The 20643-nt window shown below is 33.2% G+C and overlaps 1 protein-coding gene and 1 pseudogene across 6 annotated transcripts in view; one reads left to right on the forward strand and one right to left on the reverse strand.

Moving 5' to 3' along the window:
- The window catches only part of HOOK1 (hook microtubule tethering protein 1), a 108353-nt gene that overhangs the window by 25176 nt on the left and 62534 nt on the right, over positions 1–20643 (reverse strand). For all 5 annotated transcript variants that reach the window (XM_082357135.1, XM_082357133.1, XM_082357134.1 and 2 more), the window contains 7 exons: positions 17632–17699; positions 16388–16450; positions 15361–15444; positions 10021–10187; positions 3856–3996; positions 2517–2718; positions 1591–1701 (listed from right to left, as the gene is read on the reverse strand). In XM_082357135.1, coding sequence (XP_082213261.1) covers positions 1591–1701; positions 2517–2718; positions 3856–3996; positions 10021–10187; positions 15361–15444; positions 16388–16450; positions 17632–17699 — 836 coding nt within the window. The remainder of the gene's footprint in view (positions 1–1590; positions 1702–2516; positions 2719–3855; positions 3997–10020; positions 10188–15360; positions 15445–16387; positions 16451–17631; positions 17700–20643) is intronic.
- On the forward strand, positions 1726–2506 carry LOC309613280 (large ribosomal subunit protein eL43 pseudogene; annotated as a pseudogene). The gene has a single exon. The product of its transcript is annotated as a large ribosomal subunit protein eL43 pseudogene (transcript).

Here is a 20643-nt window from a genome sequence, read left to right on the forward strand (position 1 = left end):
AAAAAAACTGAGACGACAACCCACAAATGGGAGGAAGTATTTGCAAATCACGTATCTGACAAGGGACTTATGTCCAGAATATATAAAGAACTCTTAGAACTTGAAATTTAAAAAGCAAATGACTAAACATGGGCAAAGAATTTGAAGAGATATTTCTCAAAGATAATTAGAAATGGCCAATAAGTACAGGCAAAGATGTTCAATATCATTAGTCATTAGGGAAATACAAATCAAAACCATAATGCTACACTACTTCATACCCACTAGGATAGCCAAAATTAAAATTTAATATACTTAGTCAAGGAGGTGGAGAAATTAGAATCTACAAATTGCTGGTGATAATGAAAAATGGTTCATCCACTTTAGAAAAGTCTGGTAGTTCTTAAAAAAGTTAAACATAGTTACCATATGACCCAGCAATACCATTCCTAGGTATATACTCAAGAAATGAAGGGACTTCCCTGGTGGTCCAGTGCTTGAAAAATTGTCTTGCAATGCAGGGGACGCCAGTTCGATCCCTGGTCGGGGAACTAAGATCCCACATGCTGTACAACAACTAAGCCTGCGTGCCACAACTGGAGAGCCTCTGTGCTCTGGAGCCTGTGCACCACAACTAGAGAGAAGCCCACACACTGCAACTAGAGAGAAGCCCGCGCACTATAATGAAGACCCCGCATGCTGCAAGGAAAGATCCCACGTGCTGCAACTAAGACCCAGCGCAGCCAAAAAATAAATAAATATTAAAAAAAAAGAGAAAACATATGTCCACATAAAAACTTGTACGTAAATGTTCATAACCACATTATTCATTTAATATGCAAAAAGTGGAAACAACCCAATGTCCATAAACTGATGAACAGATAAATAAAATGTGGTATATCCATACAATGGATTATTATTCAGCAATAAAAATGAATGAAGTACTGACACATGCTACAACATGGTTGAACCTTGAAAGCATTATGCTAAATGAAGGAATCCAGTCACAAAAACCACAAAGTGTATGATTATATATTCATATATATAATATTCATATAATATATTATATATATATAATATCCATATATTATATTCATGTAATCTATAGAGACAGCAAGTAGATTAATGGTCGCTAAGGCTGAGGAAAGGGGGGTCAGAATGCAGAGTAACTGCTGATGGGCACACGGTCTCTTTCTGGAGTGATGACAATGTTCTAAAATTTGACTGTGATAATTGTTTCACAACCCTGTGAATACACTAAACACCACTGAACTATATCTTTTAAATGGGCAAAATTTATGGTATATAAATTATATTCTAATAAAGCTGTTAAAAAATTGCATCTATGGTCCTTGCTCTCAAGGAGTTGACAGTCTAGAGCTGGAAAACATGCCCTGAGACATGACCTTGGCTCTGTGACTTCATCTTCCCATATGAGGGAAACTTACAAAACCACATAAAGAATGTCTACAAGACTTTCTTTTATATCACCAATTTCAATTTGGAGAAAGATAGAATTGATTACATCAGTTCCATTCTTAAAACAGCAAGGATAGTATTAAAAACTAAAACAAGACATACATATTACATATCACTTATATTTATGTTTACCTCTTTTTCCTTAAGTAAAGCTTCGTGTTTTTCTTCAAGCCGCTTCATTTCAAATGCTAGTGTGTCCGCCCTTTTGGATTCAGAGGAAAGTTTAACGTGAAGATCCTGAACCTTTTATCGGAATCAAAAGTAAAAAATGAGAGTATATAATATTGATAGCTTTTCAGAGTTCAATAAATGAGAAACTGGAAATAAAATTTATAGTAAGATTATAGTCTAATTCTAAATATTTGTGGACTCTCTGGGCTTGGACCTAGGTTGCGGTGACATGGCTGAACGCATCAAGAAGGTTGGAATTGTGGGTAAATACAGGACCCGTTATGGTGCCTCCCTCAGGAAAATGGTGAAGAAAACTGAAATCAGCCAGCATGCCAAGTACACTTGCTCCTTCTGTGGCAAAACCAAGATGAAGAGATGAGCTGTGGGCATTTGGCACTGTGGTTCCTGTATGAAAACGGTAGCTGGTGGTGCCTGGACCTACAATACTACTTCTGCTGTCACAGTAAAGTCTGACATCAGAGGACTGAAGGAATTGAAGGACCAGTCAAGCACCACCATTTGAAATGTTGCTAGCCTATAAAAATGGGTTAACTTATGTAACAAAAAAAAATATTTGTGGAAATGGCATGTAGATAAGAAGAATAAACATAAGTTTTAAAATACACAAATAATAACTTAGCAAAAAAAAAAAATCAGCCTTCTACCCTGTTTATCTAGGTTGTTTGATAAATAGCAGAAGAGAATATTTTAGGTTATAACTCCATTCTCTAGGCATTTATCACTGGTTGCCAGAAATACTAATAAAACAATAAAAATGTCCAAAAAATATACAAGCTCAGAAGCCAACAGTAATGTAAAAGACCTAGATAACTCAAAGTTGAACTCTTTCAATTTTACTGATTTAAAAAATCAAGATATTTTCTTACCTGTCTCTTGTATGTTTCTAATTGTGTACGTGCTGCATTTGCCTTCTTTAATTCTTCTTCTAAGCTGACTGTATTATGCATATACATCATGTTTGTTTCCTGTAAAGTTTTCACCTGCTTGCGAAGGTCATTCAGATCTTGTAGCTTCTGACGATATATCTCAACTGTTGATTCCAGTTTATTTGCTTTATCAGAGGTAGCCCTATAATAACAAAGACTAAACATTACTGTGTAAAAACTAGTAAGTACACATAACAATGTTATTCTGGCTGTAAAATGAGTCTTCCAAATGAACTATCAATTGGTTAAAAAAAAATGAGAGGGACAGAGAAAAGAAATCATAAACTTTGCGAGAACTTTGGAGACAGACTCAAGTCTAAAACTGTCTAAAGTTCAACCCTTCTGTTATAAAGTCATCAAAATAAAAATGCTTCAAATTTGACACACTGAATTATCAAACTATTTTATATATCAGAAAAATGTATAAAAAAAGAATGGTTTTCTAAATATAATTGAACAATTCTGAGCTGCTCTGTAGCTTACAGGCCAATTGTGCTTTGTGCATAATATTTAACGTAGTTTTGCTCTAAGTATTTGATATATTAAGGAAGTTGATTCAACTTATAATTTGTTTAGCAAAGCACTTCCCTTTAGAGTTGTGCTTACCTGACAACTGGGCTAGAGCAAAAATAAATAAATAAACCAAACCACTTCAATATCACATGCAAGTTCAAATTAATGGTTATAAAGATTTCATTTAAAATAAGGACACTAAAAACGGTGCAAGAAAATGGCTGATTAAGAAAATTTAACAGAAAATATAAAAATCATGTGGATAGACTACTTGCTTCGGTAACATTTTACAGGCAAAAGCTAAATATAAATTTTATATTGTCAAAGACTATAAGACAAACCTGAGATAACCTTGAAATAAATGTTAGGATTCTTATCTATATTTTATCAAATGTCAAAATATGGTTTGTGACTGCATTTCCTTACACAAAAATTTCACAAGATATACGAGTAAGCACAAGAAGGTCAAGCCAAATGTATCTAAAAGTAACTCAGCTTACAAATTTTTAAGAAAAAGGTATCATTTTCTTAAATGAGAAATAAGAAAAAGGTTTATGAAACTGTCCCAACAAGAATCAAATATTATCCTTAAACGGTCCATAACTATCAACAAGCATAAAAGAAGTAAAGACTAGGAGGCTGGATAAACACTGATCAATACTTGATATATAGGGAAAACTCTAAGAATCCCTGATTAAAATATGGAATACTGAAATGACTAAGTAATAACTTAGAAGTGACATAATTATATTTAGACATGCCATACCTAAGAACATCTATTTCATCTTTCAGGGCTCTTGTTTCCTCAGCAAGACTAGTCAATTCATCATTCCTATGTTGAAATTCAATTAATTGCTTTTCAAGTTCTTCACAGTGAACACGGTAATCATCTTTTGCAGCTTCGAGCCTTGCATAAAGAAAACAAGTATTTATAATGTAATTTCTATTATTTGTTTTCTTACTGAGACATGAGCTTAGCAAAACTTACTTCTAAAATGTGTTTTTGGATTCCACATTCAAAAGAAGAAAAAACTAAAGAAATAAGATACTTTTCAGCTCTTGGTTTTAAAACAGACTTGAGAAGCAAATGACGTTCAGAATTTTCATTTTTACTTCTAAAACACTGAGCTTGGTTTTATAGTTCAAACAGGAATTTTAATTTCAAAAGATGAAGAGAAAACGTATATATTAAAGTTATCCAAAAATATACATAGCGTGTAAAGTGGTAAAATATTAACTCTAAGTATAGACTATGATAAAGAATAAATACTTCAAAGCCTAGAGCAACAACAAAAACTAAAATGACAATACAGTAATTAAAATATTAAAAAATTATTTGATCAACTGAAAATAATGCAAAAAAGGAAGAAAAATAAACACAAGACTAGATATGACAAATGAAAAATAGAAAATTGATAGACCTAAATACAGCCATGTCAAAAATTACATAAAAGTCAAATGGATTGAACATACCAGTTAAAAAGGCAGAGACTCAGACTGGATAAAAAAAGCAAGGCTCAAATATATTTTAGTTACAAGAAACATTTTAAATATAAAGACACAATATATTAAAAGTAAAACGATGAAAACAAGTCCCATGCAAACAGTAAGCAAAGAAAGCTGGGGTGGTTATATTAACATCAAAAAAATGTTTAAGACAAGAAGTATTACCAAAGATAAAGAGAGACAGTTCATAATTACAAAAGGGTCAATTTATCAGAAAGACATATCATAAAGGTGTATATAAGTAAAAACAGAATTTTAAAATAGATAAAGCAAAAACTGACAGAATCAGAGATCCACAAATCGATAATTATTGTCGATTGTGTAAAAAAAATTTTAACATCAGTCTCCCAATAAATGATAGAAGTAAACAAAAATGTCAGTAAAAATACAGAAAAGATCTGCATAACACTATTAACCAGTTTGATATAATTAATATTTATGATACACGTCAGTCAAAAAAACAGAACACACATTCTTTGCAAGTACACATGGAACACTCACCACAATACAACATATAATGAGCAATAAAATAAGTATCATAAATATTAAAAGACTGAAGTCTCATGGAATATGTTCTCTAACCACAAGGAAATTAAATTAGAAATCAGTCACAATATGAAGTCTGTAGAAAAGACTTAAATATTTAGAAATTAAACAACACATTTCTAAATAATCCCCAAGTCAAAGAAGAAATCACGAGGGAAATTAGAAAATATTTCAAACTGAATAATAATAGAAACACAATCAATCAAATTTTGGGGACCCAGCTAAATCAGTGCTTAGAGGAAAATTTACAGCTTTAAAGGCTAATTTTAGAAATGAAGAAAGGCTTAAAATCAATCATCTAACTTTAAGAGGCTAAAAAAAGAAGAGCAAATTAAATCCAAAGGAAGTAAAATAAATAAAGAACAGAGATCTAAAACTTACAATATGGAAAGTTAATAAAGGGTGTTTGAAAAGATTAATAAAATTGATGAACCTCTAGCAAGAGTGACCAAGAAAAATGAGAGAAAACGCAAATTACCAGTATCAGGAATGAAAAAGGAAATACCACTACAGCTCCTACAGTCACTAAAGGGACAATTAATAGAATATTATGAACAACTTTATGCCAATAAATTCAACAACTTAAATCAAATAAACATATACCTTGGAAAAAACAATTTAGCAAACTAACATAAGATGAAACAGAAAATCTGAAAAGCCCTATGACCATTACAGAAATTACATGTGCCATTAAAAGCCCTTTCACAGAGAAAACCACAGATCCAATTGTTTTACTGATAAATTCTATTAAATACTGAAGGAAAAAATAATATTCTTACATAAACTCTTTCAGAAAATAGAGGAGGAGAGAATACTTCCTAATTATTCTATGAGACTAGCAAAACTCTGATAACAAAACCTGAAAGACATTACAAGAGAAAAAAGTTACAGGCCAATATCTATTATAAAGACAGACACAAAAATACTTTCAACATGTTAGCAAACCAAATCCAGTCATATGTATATAAGATAATAAAATATGACCAATTGGTTTCCCCTGGAATACAAGATTTTTTAACATTCAAAAATTAATCATATTAAAAGAGTGAAAAAGAAAAACCAAACCATCTTTTCAAGATGCAGAAGTCATTTGACAAAAAATCAACATCAATTAATGATAAAACTTGTAGCAAGGCAGAAATACAGGGGGAACTCCTTCAATCTGATAAAAAAGCAAATTTAAAAACTCTACAGCTAGCTTCATAATTGACAGTACTTAACTGAACATTTTCTCCTAAGACCCAGAACAAAGCAAGATGTTTGCTCTTGCTCAAAACAAAGAAGATAAATACAAGGCAGAAATAATACAAGGAAGAGGTAAAGCTCTATTAATAGACAAGGTGACTGCAGATTCCTTAGGATTTTCTACTTAAATAAACAACTAGAAGAATCAGTAAGGGAATTAAGAAACTTTGCAAGACAGAAAGGTTTCAAAATACAAGACACAAGTTTCAAGATACAAGATAAAAGTTTCAATATACAAAGATCAATTGTATATCTATATATTAGCAGTAACTTTTCAGAATAATGTTTTAATTGTATTTGTAACAGCAAACAAATTAAATATTTGGGAATAAAATTAACAGAAGGCACACATAAAACTATGATGGAAACAACAAAACATTGCTAGAGAAATTAGACTTAAATAGACGAAGATACTACATTCACAGACAGAAATTCTCAATATGGTTAAGGTATCAATCACATACAATCCAAATCGTAATCACAAAAGGTTGTTGTTTTTACAGAAACTGACTAAAAAAGCAAAGGATAGAATAGCCAAAACAAATTTTGAGAAGAAAGAACAAAGTTGGAATACTCACACTACCTGGTTTTAAATGACTTACTCTAGAGCTACAGTGATCAAAATCGTGTCTTATAGGCATAAAGATAGAAAAATTGATCAATGGGAAAGAACTGAGTCCAGAAAATGACCCAAATTTTATGGTTGTATCATTTTTCACAAAGGTGCCAAAGCAATTTGACAGAGTAAAATAAATTTCTTTTCAGCTGATGATATTGGAACAACTAAATACTCATAAGGAAAATAAAAATAAAGCTTCACATCCACACCTCACACTAGTTTCAAAAAATCAGTTCAAGATGGATCACAGACCTAAATGTGAAAGTTAAAACTATAAAGATTCTAGTAGAATATAGTAGAGTGTATTTTCATGACAAGGGAGTAGACAAAGATTTCTTGGACAGTGCACAAAAAGCACTAATCTTAAAAACATTGATAAATCAGACTTCATCGAAGTTAAGAACTTTAACTCTTTCATAGATACCATTTGAAAAATGAAAAGGCAAGCCACAGAATGGATGAAATATTACTACTTGTATATCTGACAAAGATTTTGTATCCAGAATATATATTTTTTAAAACTCCTACAACTCAGTAATAAAGACAAACAACCCAATTTAAAAGTAGGCTAACAGTGTGAAGAGACGATTCACAAAGTAAGATATATTGCCAATAAGCACAAGAAAAGGGACTTACCATATCATTAGTTATCAGGAAAATGCAAATTAAAGCCACAATTCAACACCCTTAACACATCCCCTGGGATAACTAAAATTAAAAAGCCTGATAAAGCCAAGTTATGTTATACAGGCAGAGTAACTAGAGCAATCAGTAGCAAACACTGCTGGTGGGAATGTAAAACAATATGACCACTTTGGGAAATGGTTTGCCAGTATCTTTTAAAATTAAACACAATGTGTAACTCAGCAATACCAGTTCATTCATGTATTTGCCAACGAGAAATGAAAAAATATGTTCACAAAAAGTTTTATACTCCAATGTTCATACCAGCTTTATTTATATTAGCCAAAATCTGGAAACCCAAATGCCCATCTAAAGGAAAATAAATAAGCAAAATGTGTCATAATGAGAAATAATTCCATATAATGGAATACTACTCAGCAATAAAAAAGAATGAACTACTGATATATTCAGCAACATCTGTAAATTTCACAAATATGCTGAGCATAAGAAGCCAGTCGCCAAAGAATTCATATTGCAATTCAATTTATAAGAAGTTCTAGATGAGAGAAAACATATCTATGGTGGAAAATAATCTGAAGAGTAATTACTCTCTGGGAGATAGGGATTAACTGGAAAGGGGCATAGGGGAACTTTCTGTAGTGATAGAAATGATCTATCAAACAATAAAAGTGTGAGTTACAAAAATGTATGCATTTGTTAAAACACGCCAAATTGTACTCAGTATTTATTCATTTCACAATATGCAAATGTCATCTTAAAAAAAAAAAGAACTGTAAACGTACTGAAGTCTAGTATTAGTTTGCTTTTTACAGAGGTATGGGTTAGCAATTCTTACTTCCTATGTGTTTTGGGATTGAGTAAATGAGAAAAGTACTGAGGAAAGTGGAAGCCAGGTTTCTCACTGTTGGAGAAGGGAGTTACAATATGGAAATGGAGAAAATCAGAATGAACCCTGAAGTCACTGGACTAAAATGGAAGATGATAAGATGAACTCATTGTTCATAACTGTAGGTATGAAAATAAATGCAGATATGTGCGTATACGCACGTGTGCGAACACGGACTGGTATGAACCTGTGCAAGCGTATTTCCTAGCTCTGTACACCAAGGCGGCTCAGAAGAAATGACAGAAAATTTCATCTGGAGCATAGGTCTTTGTTTCTAAATAACATTCTCCACTAAAAGCAATCAGGGCTTCTTGGAGAAATGGCTGATTCTAGAGTTGAGGAAGAACAAGAAGAGTCTGGAACATTTTGTTGTGCCAGAAAGTAAGAAAATACTCAAAGGATAGCAACATGTTGAAATTGAAAGGTTTCTCAGTGGTCAAATCTGGGACAATTTAAGCATCAAAACAAATGATGACAGTAATGGAATTATTGTCCATTGAATATCCATTACTATCAATAAATGGATCCATTTACTAAATGCAATGCATGATCCTGGATTAGATTCTGAACCAAGAAAAAAATTACCTATAAAGGACACTGAAATAGCTGCTGGAATTTGAATATGATCTGTGGATTAGATAATGATATTGTATCAATGACCAATTCACTAATTTTGATCACTATGCTGTGATTTATAAGAGAATATCTTGGTTCTTAGGAAATACATACTGAAGTATATAGGGGTAAAGGGGCATGTCTCCAATTTACTCTCAAATGGTTCCAAAAACTAACATACATATATATATATATGATTATGTAAAGAGACTGCTAAAGCAAATGAAGAAAACTGTAAAACAACTGTCAAATCTGAATGAAAGGTATAAAGGAGCTCCTTATACTATTCTTGCAACCTTTTTGGTAACTTTGAAATCATATCAAAATAAAGTAACAACAACAAAAATACATACAGTACAACTGGAGCACCTATTCTCAAGGCCTTATAGTGCAAGGCTCAGTGGTAAGCACATAAGAGACAATCAATTTTTATTAAAGGTTAGATGTACACTTTTTTTTTTAAAGAAGAAATATAAAAGTTGATATGAAAAGCATCTTCTTTAGCTTAAGATTTACATTTTTTCCATTTATTATCAAGTTCCTTCTCCTATGTAAGAAACTCCCCCTTCTCCCCAGGCTTCAGAAATCACTCCTTTAAACTATTCTTGGACTTGCCTGTGGCTTTCATTTGGCCCGTATCACACAGTATTTTGAATTGTTTTGTTTTTTACATATGTATCCTACTTGCCAAACTGGACTGTTAGCCCTATGAGGGCAGGAACCACTTACACCATTCAGTATTTTCAACAGTATTTTTAGGATACTAATCCTAAACATGCTTTGTAATGCTTAATAATTAGTTGTTGATATTATGATTTTTTAGCTATTTTAATAAAACTGTATAAAATGATTTCCACTACAAATGTTACCTGAAGTTTTCTTCCTGTAATTGTTCTAGTTGCAACTGTGCATGAAAATACTTTTTTGCAACCATTGTATTTGGATCATCAAAAGAGCCATCCAACTGGTCAAGTTTTTCATTCATCATCTCATTCTCAGAAACTAGTGAATTCTTTTCATCTTGAAGTGCTGTCACCTAAAAAAACAAATACACAAACATAAGCATCAACAGCAAAAAAGCTTAGAATAAATCTGACCAAGCCATTAAATAGCTTGGTCAAGCAGACTAGATAATTTCTAAGGATCCTTAGAACTCTGGAGTTCTGGGTCTAGGAGATTTGGGTCAGAAGAAATCAACTTTCTTAATACAGAGAAAACAGAGTTAATACATATAAGAATATCTTTCAAATGTTATGCTTGCTTTAGTTCTGAGAAGAAAATGTTTCTAAGTCTCTAAAATCTCTAAATACCAAAGAACTTCAAAAAATTAATTTGTTTCCCTTTTAGGTATAAATTTTTAGGATGCTGTTACCTAGTAAGCCAAAATATAAACACATATATACAAAGTTACCATTTTAGGTTCCTGGTAGAAAATTATCAGTTACATATCATGTCTTCAGGCAACAGGCACATTATTTAGTTAATGAATCAGTAACAAAAACCTGAATTGAATGCAACTGCACACTGAAACTATTTAAAATGGATACAAACATGTAACTTTAGAATCACATCAACATCAGTCCTTGATACATTTTTAATTTTACTTACATATTTATGTTAACAAGCATGATTTGCTCTCTCAGTCTTATTTCTTTTTCATTTAAAAACATCTTTAAAAATTTACAGCTAAGGCTGTGACCTTTTATAAGACCAGAAGTTTATGTGTGATTTTATTAAGATTAGTTTGAAAAAAGGTTGACCTCCCATAACTTACAATATATTATTGCACAAGTTTGCTATTTATACTTTCAAAAGTTATAATCAATTCAGTCTAGTTATGGGAATGGGACTACATATTGACACACCAAGCTAATAACAGGAAATTAAAATCAAATTATAGTCTTAAATACAGTGTAGGCAAGTTACAAACACTGTCCTCCAAATGAGAAACACAAACAAAGGCTGGGAAACTGTTCCCAGACAGACTAGGAGGAAACAGTTTCTCTTCCTAAGTTCAATGCATGCATCCATTCTTGTCATGCAAGCAGTCTAGTGACTATGACCTGTCATGTACAATCCTAAGTGTTTGGGATACAAAAAAGAATGAGAGGTTGTCCCCTTTTAAGATCCCTACAGCAGAAATGTAAACAATTACAGGACAGAAAATGTGGTGCTTTGGTGGAAGTATACTATGGGGGGTGGGGGCCCACAGAGAAAAGAATATCTCGTTCTAGCTTGAAGGTAGGGGCTGTTGTAAAAAGACTGGTAGAGGAGAAATAATACCCCGTCTTCAAACTGGGTAAGAATCCCCTGAAGAAGGGAGAGGAGCATGGGCAAACTTAGTTTTCAATACCTAGTGGTAACCAACCTTGTTCTTATCCATGCTTTACATTGTGGTTCTAGAGCCACCTTTATCACAGATATGAAGGAGGGGGATATTAAACATGCGAATTCCTTGGACCCATCCCAGATGGGTGACTTAGAGTGTCCAGTGGTGGTTCTAGGCATCTCTTTTAACAAGATGCCATGGTGATATTTTGTTTAGGTTCACTCTGTACCTGCCTCTGTCCCTTTCTGTTTCTCTCTGTCTCTGTCTCTCTCTGAGCTATTTAAAAGAGACAGAAAGTTCAAAACGCTAAAAAAGAAAAAAAAAAAAGCTCAAAAATAATACTCATATTCTCACATCACTCAGACTTAATACTTTTATCATAATTGTTTATTTTAAAAATTAAAATATAAAGTAAACTTCTATAGCTGGAGTCCTCTTTATCACATTGTGCCCAGTCGCACATACTTTGTAGACACCTTAAGTTTGAAAATCACTGCCTCATTGAATCTTATATAATGCTGGGTAAAAGTATGCTTTTCTCTAACATACTAGAAGCAAGAATAACCAGCCTCTGTTACTGCAGTAAGTGAAGCAGTGCTACCTACTGCTGCCAGGTGGTATGAATAATGTCTGGGGAAGGCAGGTAAAGAGCGGTTGATAAACCCGTCCTAACTTGCCCCAAGGCCCCATAATCATCTTGGACCAAAATTACATGAAAGTTTCTTAAAACTTTACATCAAATTCTCATGTGGATTTTTTTCTTTCTTTCTTTTTTTAAAGTACACATAATCAGGCCTTACTCCTGACTTAGTAAGTCATAATTTCAGTTGTCCCAGTATCTATAACCATAATTTACACAGACCTCACACAGATCTTTATTTAAATGGATCGAGCTTCATCACCAGATCTTTCACTACAGAATCTCCTCTGTTCTTGCATTCTTTATTCTGATTAAAACATGTTTGCTAACTGGATTGTGTCAATGAGTAGTTTTTTTTTTTTTCAAGAAGGGCTCATGAGTTTGCACCTGCACTCCTCAGTTAATGCTGTTTCCCTGCCTCAGCATTTTGTGGATATTGCTCCTCTATATTCCGGCATGGAAGTTGTAGGGGAGCCTGATTTTCTTATCTTTGTGGGTGATTTACCTTTTCTACTTGACTGACTGAGTTGTTTTTCCTTTATTCTTGAAGTCTGATAGCTTAACTAGGGTAAGGCTTGGTGTTAAACATTATTCACTGATTTGTTTCTATCTAGCTGCAATTTCCTTTTATATCTTCACTTTGTTGTCCTACCACCTAGTCTATTCTATTGATGTGTTCTTATGAAATTGTAATACTAAATGAAGTGAAAGTTATTTTCTAAGCTTGGCTGTTGTCTTTTACATGCTCGTATCTGTTTTTGGTTTTAGCCTGTAATGTTCACAGAGATGTCATGCTTTGATTCTTTTCATCTAGTTCATGTTCTGTGGGCAGTCAAGATACCCTGTTTGTTCTGGCATAGTGTTGAAGACTTCTTGGACACCCTTTCCACTGTAACCCATGGCCCAGTATCTTCTCCCCTCTGGGTGACAGTTGGGACTGTTTTTTCTCCACCTCTCTATATAGCCTTGTGAATGGTCAAGGAAGATAGTGGTGGGAGGCGGGGGCGGCATGGGGGCAGCTGAGACAACGGACAATCTTTTTGTAACACCTGGGCTAGGCTCTCACTTCTGAGGTTTAAGTACTTCATACCAGGGTGGTGAGAAGTATATTCCATTCCCATGGAGAAATTCCTTTGGGCATCAGACTGTTTCCCCAATTCAGTGTGTGGCCCTACAGCCTTTGTTCCTATCAGAAAGAGTCAGGCCCTTGGTTTCTTCTTAGCCATCATTTCCACTCTTCCCCAGTCCAAAGAAAATGAAGGACTCATAGCATGAACTTCCTTCTGATTGGGTACATTACTGTGAGAAGTCTCAAGATTTTTGTTGATTCCCCTGAGTGGGCTGGGGATGAAGGAAGAACAGCAGGTTCCTGCCGTGCAGCACCTCTGTCAACATCATGCCTGCTTCTTTCCTTGATTACTAGCTTTTAATCTAACTTCATTAGGTTATGCCCTTTTGTTTGTTCACCTGCCCTCGGTGAAATTCTTTGCAACTTATTTTTCTTTTTTGGTTCCTTTGGTTGGGTATTAAAAAAGAATTCTCCCCCAAATTTTAAAATCACTCTCAAGTGACATATGATTAAAAGTAAACATTTTTCAAAAATAATTTTCCTTATAAAATTGGGGTATGTATCATATACACCTGTGTGAAATTCATATGTTAAATTAATTATTTTTGTTTTGATTATATGCAGTTTTGATTATATTCATTTCACATGTGTAGCAGATAGTTGAGGGTTGACTCTATTTTGATACTGGAATTAAAAATGCCAAAACTTGGGATGTCTACACTTTTCAACTAAAATCAGATCATCACATACTCTCCATCATGTGTTACAAACACTGAAATGTTTTAACACAGAATTTTGTGTTCTTTTTTGAATAAGAATTTCTCAGAAAACTGTACAGAGATCCTACATGAGACTGGTTAATATCTGAATGATTCAATCCTCTATTCTTTATATGAGGTATTCTGGAGAGAGGATATAATCTTACTTGAAAATAAAACATCTCTGATGCTGTGCAAGTCTGTGCATATATGTGATGATATATATGCGAGGTGAGTGTGGTTAGGAAAGAAAAAAGGAGAAAAGGTAGACGTTCTCATAATTTTGAGACACTAGCTTCATTCAAATATAAACACTGGCTTTGTTCAAACATAGAGGAGTGATGTTTAAAGATGGCATTAGAAGATCTGGATTCTAGTGCTGTCACTGCCCTACGGAGCTGAGTCACCCTGACCAAGTCACTTCTCGTTTCCTTATTTGCAGACCCTTTAACATTAGAAATATTACCCAGCCTTATCACTTTAGATATTTATCTCATCAAGCAAGGATAATCCTACCATAACCTTTGTTCCTTGTCCTCACACTTTTCAGAGAGTCAATTATTTATGTAGCTCATTATTTGAATGAAAAGTGCAATTTACATACAACATAATATGATGGTACATTTAAATCTTTGTATAATTTTTCGAGACTTATTGCATAATTTTCACATTTGCATTTTCATATAACAATAATAAAAATACATGCAAACATATACACAGCCCTTATGCGCCAGGCCCTGCTTTAAGTGCTTTATGTATATTAATTCATTTAAATGTAATTTTCACTCTGGGAGATATATACTATTAACACATCATTTCTCAAAAGAGAAATATGAAGTATAGAGAAATTAAGCAATTTGCCTGAGCATATACAACCAGCTAGTAACATAACCAGGTTCTGAATACAGGCAGCCTGGTTTGACAATCTACTCCTTTAACTGTTAACTACTGTCTCTCATGCCAAGTTTATTTTGCTAACACGTATGTGCATATGAACCCAAGAATACATACATGTGTTCATATACACATACGTGTTAGCAAAACAAACTTGGATCTCAAATTTATTGGGGGTCAAGCCCTTCTAAATATTTCCATAAAGAACCCCACTTAACATTCATACCCTATAAAGTAGATACTTTAGTTTCCCCTTTTTACAAAACAACAAACTAAGGTGTCATCTAAGCAGTTGAAATTCTGCAATTAGAATGACCCTCTCAGTGAAGTAGTTAAGCAAGCAATTTCCAACTCTAAAAGAAAAATTATAAAGTTCATGTTTGAATAGTCAAGCCTATAACAGACCCTTTCAATGGTCCCTCCATGAAATGAAACCCAACCTCCAAAACACTTTACTAATTAATTAATTAAAATAAGACTCATGTAAATTTAAAGAGGAAATTATTCTCAGATCCATACCTGCATATCTAGTTCTTGGCATCTTTGCCTCAGTTCTTCTTTTTCTGCTAGTGCTTCCTGAAGTTCTTCCAGGGCCCTTTTAAGCTGAAATAGAAAATGTCCTAACTCTTAGTAAATCACATTTTGAAACAAATTGAAAAATATATTTTTATCAAAACACATATATACACTGATGTTGGAAATGCTTTTAAAATTTACTTATTAACAAATAAGTAGTAATATGTTGTTTTTGTGTAAATAATATCAACAGAGTCTCATTAACATTTAAGGCTAAGGTCCCACAGAAATAAAATTTTATGTAAATCTTTGTGAAATATTTAAAACAGAGTGTTAGAGGATGAACTGTTTATTTTTATCGCAGAAAAAAATTTAGAGCACAGCATGTTTACATTTAAATAAAATTTTTATAGAAAAATTTTTTTTTAATTTGAAATACTTCTTGAGATGGCTGGTGACACTCATGAAAGTCAGATGTCCAAAAATATAACAGGAAAAGTATTTGATGCATTTACCTCTCCTCTTACCCTTCCCCTTATAACCCAGACTGGGTTATACAGAGGAGGAGTGTGCCTTTTCCTCCATGTAAAACAACTGTGTAAAACAACCAGGGAAAGAAGCCTTGAGTACAGGACCTTTGAGTTAATTCTTCAACATTAGAGGAAAGCAATTGTGACAAAAATCATGTTTCCTTATTAGATAAATTAGAATTCAGCAGAATTTTTAAGTACTATTTAATTATGTAACTATACAGAATGGGCCACATATGTATTAACAAATGTCAGGGAAGTTTAATGCCACTCATCTCTTCAAACATGATCATTAAAAACTCTGGAGATGAACCCTACTTGCATTCATGAAGGAATGCATAATAATAGTCAATTAAGATCTTATAGGAGAATAAACTATCTAAATTTCATGGAAGAAAATAATCTTGTATGTGGTCTCCTATGTAAGCCTTTAAGATAGTAATTGACAAAGGAACTCTATCACTGTTTGCAACATTTTCCTCACATACTAAAATACTCACCTGTTGCTCTAATTCTCCAACAGCATCATTTGTAGGAGAGCTCACTATTTCTTTACTCATCAACTAGAATTAAAATAGTAAAATTAAGTACAATAAAGATTTACACAGTAAAAAAATACGTTTACTTGAAAGGACAGTAAAATGCTTTATGTTTAATTTTTCCTTGCCTTAATTTGATGATCCTCATATTATTCAAATAAAAAATGAATAGAGGTTTAAGCTAAATAACACAATGTTCAAGCATTACATTAGTGAGGACATAAGTAAAATGTGCTTGAAATATTTAGATATATTTAAAATACTAATGTACTGAAAAATTATAATGCAAGTTCTAAATGATGAATTACTAGGTAAAACTGAACACATCACATAATAAAAAAAATTATTCTTCCGTAACATGAATTGGCACTTTAAAAATAGAGCTTTAAATGAGTGATGTGGCAAAATTCCTAATTTGAGAAGTCATTTCAAAAGCAGGAATTACAATTATATGAAAAAAAAAGGATCCTGTAAAATAACTTTTCTGCATATGAAAGGCAGATTTATGCATAGTGATGTTCTGAATTCAAGCCAGCAATGCAAACTCAGAGTATACACACTTCTAAGGTCCTAGATGCTGTCTCCCTCTAAGTCATGCCTCTTCCAAACTATGTTTCCCTCACTAACCCTTCACTCAACTTTCCCTCAGGCCTCCTCTTCACTTGACTTCATCTCAGCCTTTTGGTCTGATTTTAAGAATGAACGTGCACCGAATGAATTCTGAATCTCTACAGTACAACTTAGATAACTAGACTGGCTTGAATCCAGGTTATCTGGCTCCGAAACCTAATTTTCACTATATTTGCTCACGGTTCTAACATTCTGAAAATGCATATGAGATACATACACACACACACTTTAAAATTTCAGAAAAGATTACTCTACCTGGCAGAAAAAAAGAGAAGTTATAAAAACTCCTAACTGGGAAGAGGCTGTTTATCCTGCTTAGTTGAAGTTATTTAAAGGAAACTGACAATGTTAATTTAACTTTTAAAATGCAGAGGTACTAAAATTGGGCTTGAAGTCCTTATAAGAAATTTTTGGGGAAAATAAAGAAGGGAGGACACAACAGCCAAAGATAAGTAAACCTACTACAAAGGGCTTGTTTATACAGCAGTGAAATACACATCCATAAAATCTATATGAATAGTTTTATATAATTGGGTTTAGGATTTTCATACATATGTGATCATGATATAACTTACCTCCTGAATAGCAGTCATGACCACATGTTGAACAGACTCTTCCAGTGTCATTATATTTTGAATATGTTCTATGATTTAAAAAAAAAAATCAGATCTGAAAAAACCCTACTCTTTACCCATAGAAATTTAGTCAATTAACAACATAAAAATTCATTCACTACACATAATTCTTTATGCAAGTATATTATTTACCACAAAAATATGTCCATTGTAAACAAATAAGCAGAACTGAAAATATTCATAAAAATATCTATAAATGTTTTAAAGAAAATCTCTAATTTTCTTACAAGGAAGAAAAAGAGAAGAAATTGCAATTAATGTTAAAACAATTATGACAATTTCTTTCCTCTTGTTAAATATTCAGTATTATGAGATGAATTCACATGTACAGGTATACCACAGAGATAGTACCAGTTCAGTTGAAAACCACCCCAATAAAGCGATTATCACAATAAAGTGAGTCACATGAATTTTTTAGTTTCCCAGTACATATAAAAGTTATATTTAAACAATACTGTAGTTTATCAAATGACAATAGCATTATGTCTAAAAAAACAACGTACAAACCTTAATTAAAAAGTACTTTATTGCTAACAAAATGCTAACCATCATCTGAGACTTTAGCACGTGGTAATCGTTTTTTCTAGTGGAGGATCTTATCTTGATGTTGATGGCTGCTGACTGAATAGGGTGGTGGTGAAAGCTGGGGTGTCTGTGGCAATTTCTTAAAATAAGACAACAGTGAAGTCTGCCATGTCAATTGACCTTTCCTTTCACAAACAATTTCTCTGTAGCATGCAGTGCTGTTTGATAGCATTTTACCCACAGTAGAACTTCTTTCAAAATTGGAGTCTATCCTCTCAAATTCTGCTGCTGCTTCATCAACTTAGTTTATGTAATTTCTAAATTCTTTATTGTCATTTCAACAGTCTTCACAGCATGTTCACCAGGAGTAGATTCCATCACAAGAAACCACTTTCTTTCCTCATCCATAAGAAGTGACTCGTCTGTTAACATTTTCTCATGAGATGGCAGCAATTCAGTCATACATTTAAGCTCCACTTCTAATTCTAGTTCTCTTGCTATTTCTACCACATATCCAGTTACTTCCTCCACTGAAGTCTTGAACTGCTTAAAGTCATGTATGAGAGTTGGAATCAGTTTTTTCCAAACTCCTGTTAATGTTGATATTTTGACCTCTTCCCATCAATCACTTATGTTCTTTTTTTCCCCTCAAGGGAAACATTTCTTTATTTTTAAAAAGTTTTTATTTTACATTGGAGTATAGTTGAGTTACAATGTTGTGTTCATTTCAGGTGTACAGCAAAGTGATTCAGTTATACATACACATATGTATCCATTCTTTTTCATATTCTTTTCCAATATAGGTTATTAGAGTACTGAGTAGAGTTCCCTGTGCTATAGAGTAGGTCTCTGTTGATTATCCATTTCATATATGGTAGTGTGCATATGTTAATCCCAACCTCCTAATTTATCCCTCCCCACCACCTTTCCCCTTTGGTAAACATAAGTTTGTTTCCTAAGTCTGTGAGTCTCTTTCTGTTCTGTAAATAAGTTCATTTGTATCATTTTTTAGATTCCACATATAAGTGATATCATATGGTATTTGTCTTTCTCTGTCTGATTTACTTCACTCAGTATGATAATCTCTAGGTCTATCCATGTTGCTGCAAATGGCATTCTTTCATTCTTTTTTATGGCTGAGTAATATTCCATTGTATATATGTACCACATCTTCTTTATCCATTCATCGATGGACATTTAGGTTGCTTCCATGTCTTGGCTACTGTAAATAGTGCTGCAATGAACACTGGGGTGCATGTACCTTTTCAAATTATGGTTTTCTCTGGATATATGCCCAGGAGTGGGATTGCTGGATCAAATCTATTTTTAGTTTTTAAAGGAACCTCCATACTGTTCTCCATGGTGGCTGTACCAATTTATGTTCCCACCAACAGTGTAGGATGACACAAACAGATGGAAAGATATATCATGTTCTCAGATTGGAAGAATCAATATTGTCAAAATGACTACACTACACAAGGTAATCTACAGATTCAATGCAATCCCTATCAAAATACCAGTGGCATTTTTTGCAAATCTAGAACAAAAAATCTTAAAATTTGTATGGAAACACAAAGACCCCGAATAGCCAAAGCAATCTTGAGAAAGAAGAACAGAGCTGGAGGAATCAGGATCCCTGACTTCAGACTATACTACAAAGCTACAGTAATCAAAGTAGTTTGGTATTGGCACAAAAACAGAAATATAGATCAATGGAACAGGATAGAAAGCCCAGAGATAAACCCACACACCTATGTATATTAATCTATGACAAAGGAGACAAGAATATACAATGAAGAAAAGGCAGTCTCTTCAATAAGTGGTGCTGGGAAAACTGGACAGCCACATGTCAAAGAATGAAATTAGAACATTCTCTAACATCATACACAAAAATAAACTCAAAATGGATTAAAGACCTAAATGTAACACTGGATACTATAAAAACTCTTAGATGAAAACAGAGGCAGGACAATCTTTGACATAAATCACAGCAAGATCTTTTTTGATCCATCTCCTAGAGTAATGCAAATAAAACCAAAAACAAACAAATGGGACCTAATTAAACTTAAAAGCTTTTATGCATCAAAGGAAACCATAAACAAAATGAAAAGACAATATTTTCTCCCACAGAATGGGAGAAAATATTTGCAAACAATGCAACCGACAAGGGATTAATCTCCAAAATATACATACAGCTCATGCATCTCAATATCAAAAAAACCCCAAACAAGCCAATCAAAAAATGGGCAGAAAATCTAAATAGACATTTCTCCAAAAAAGACATACAGATGGCCAAAAAGCACACGAAAAGATGCTCAACATCACTAATTATTAGAGAAATGCAAATCAAAACCACAATGAGTATCACTTCACACTAGTCAGAATGGCCATCATCAAAAAGTCTACAAACAATAAATGCTGGAGAGG

Source organism: Balaenoptera borealis (assembly GCF_965194805.1).
Source record: "Balaenoptera borealis genome assembly, chromosome: 1".
Lineage (NCBI taxonomy): Eukaryota > Metazoa > Chordata > Mammalia > Artiodactyla > Balaenopteridae > Balaenoptera > Balaenoptera borealis.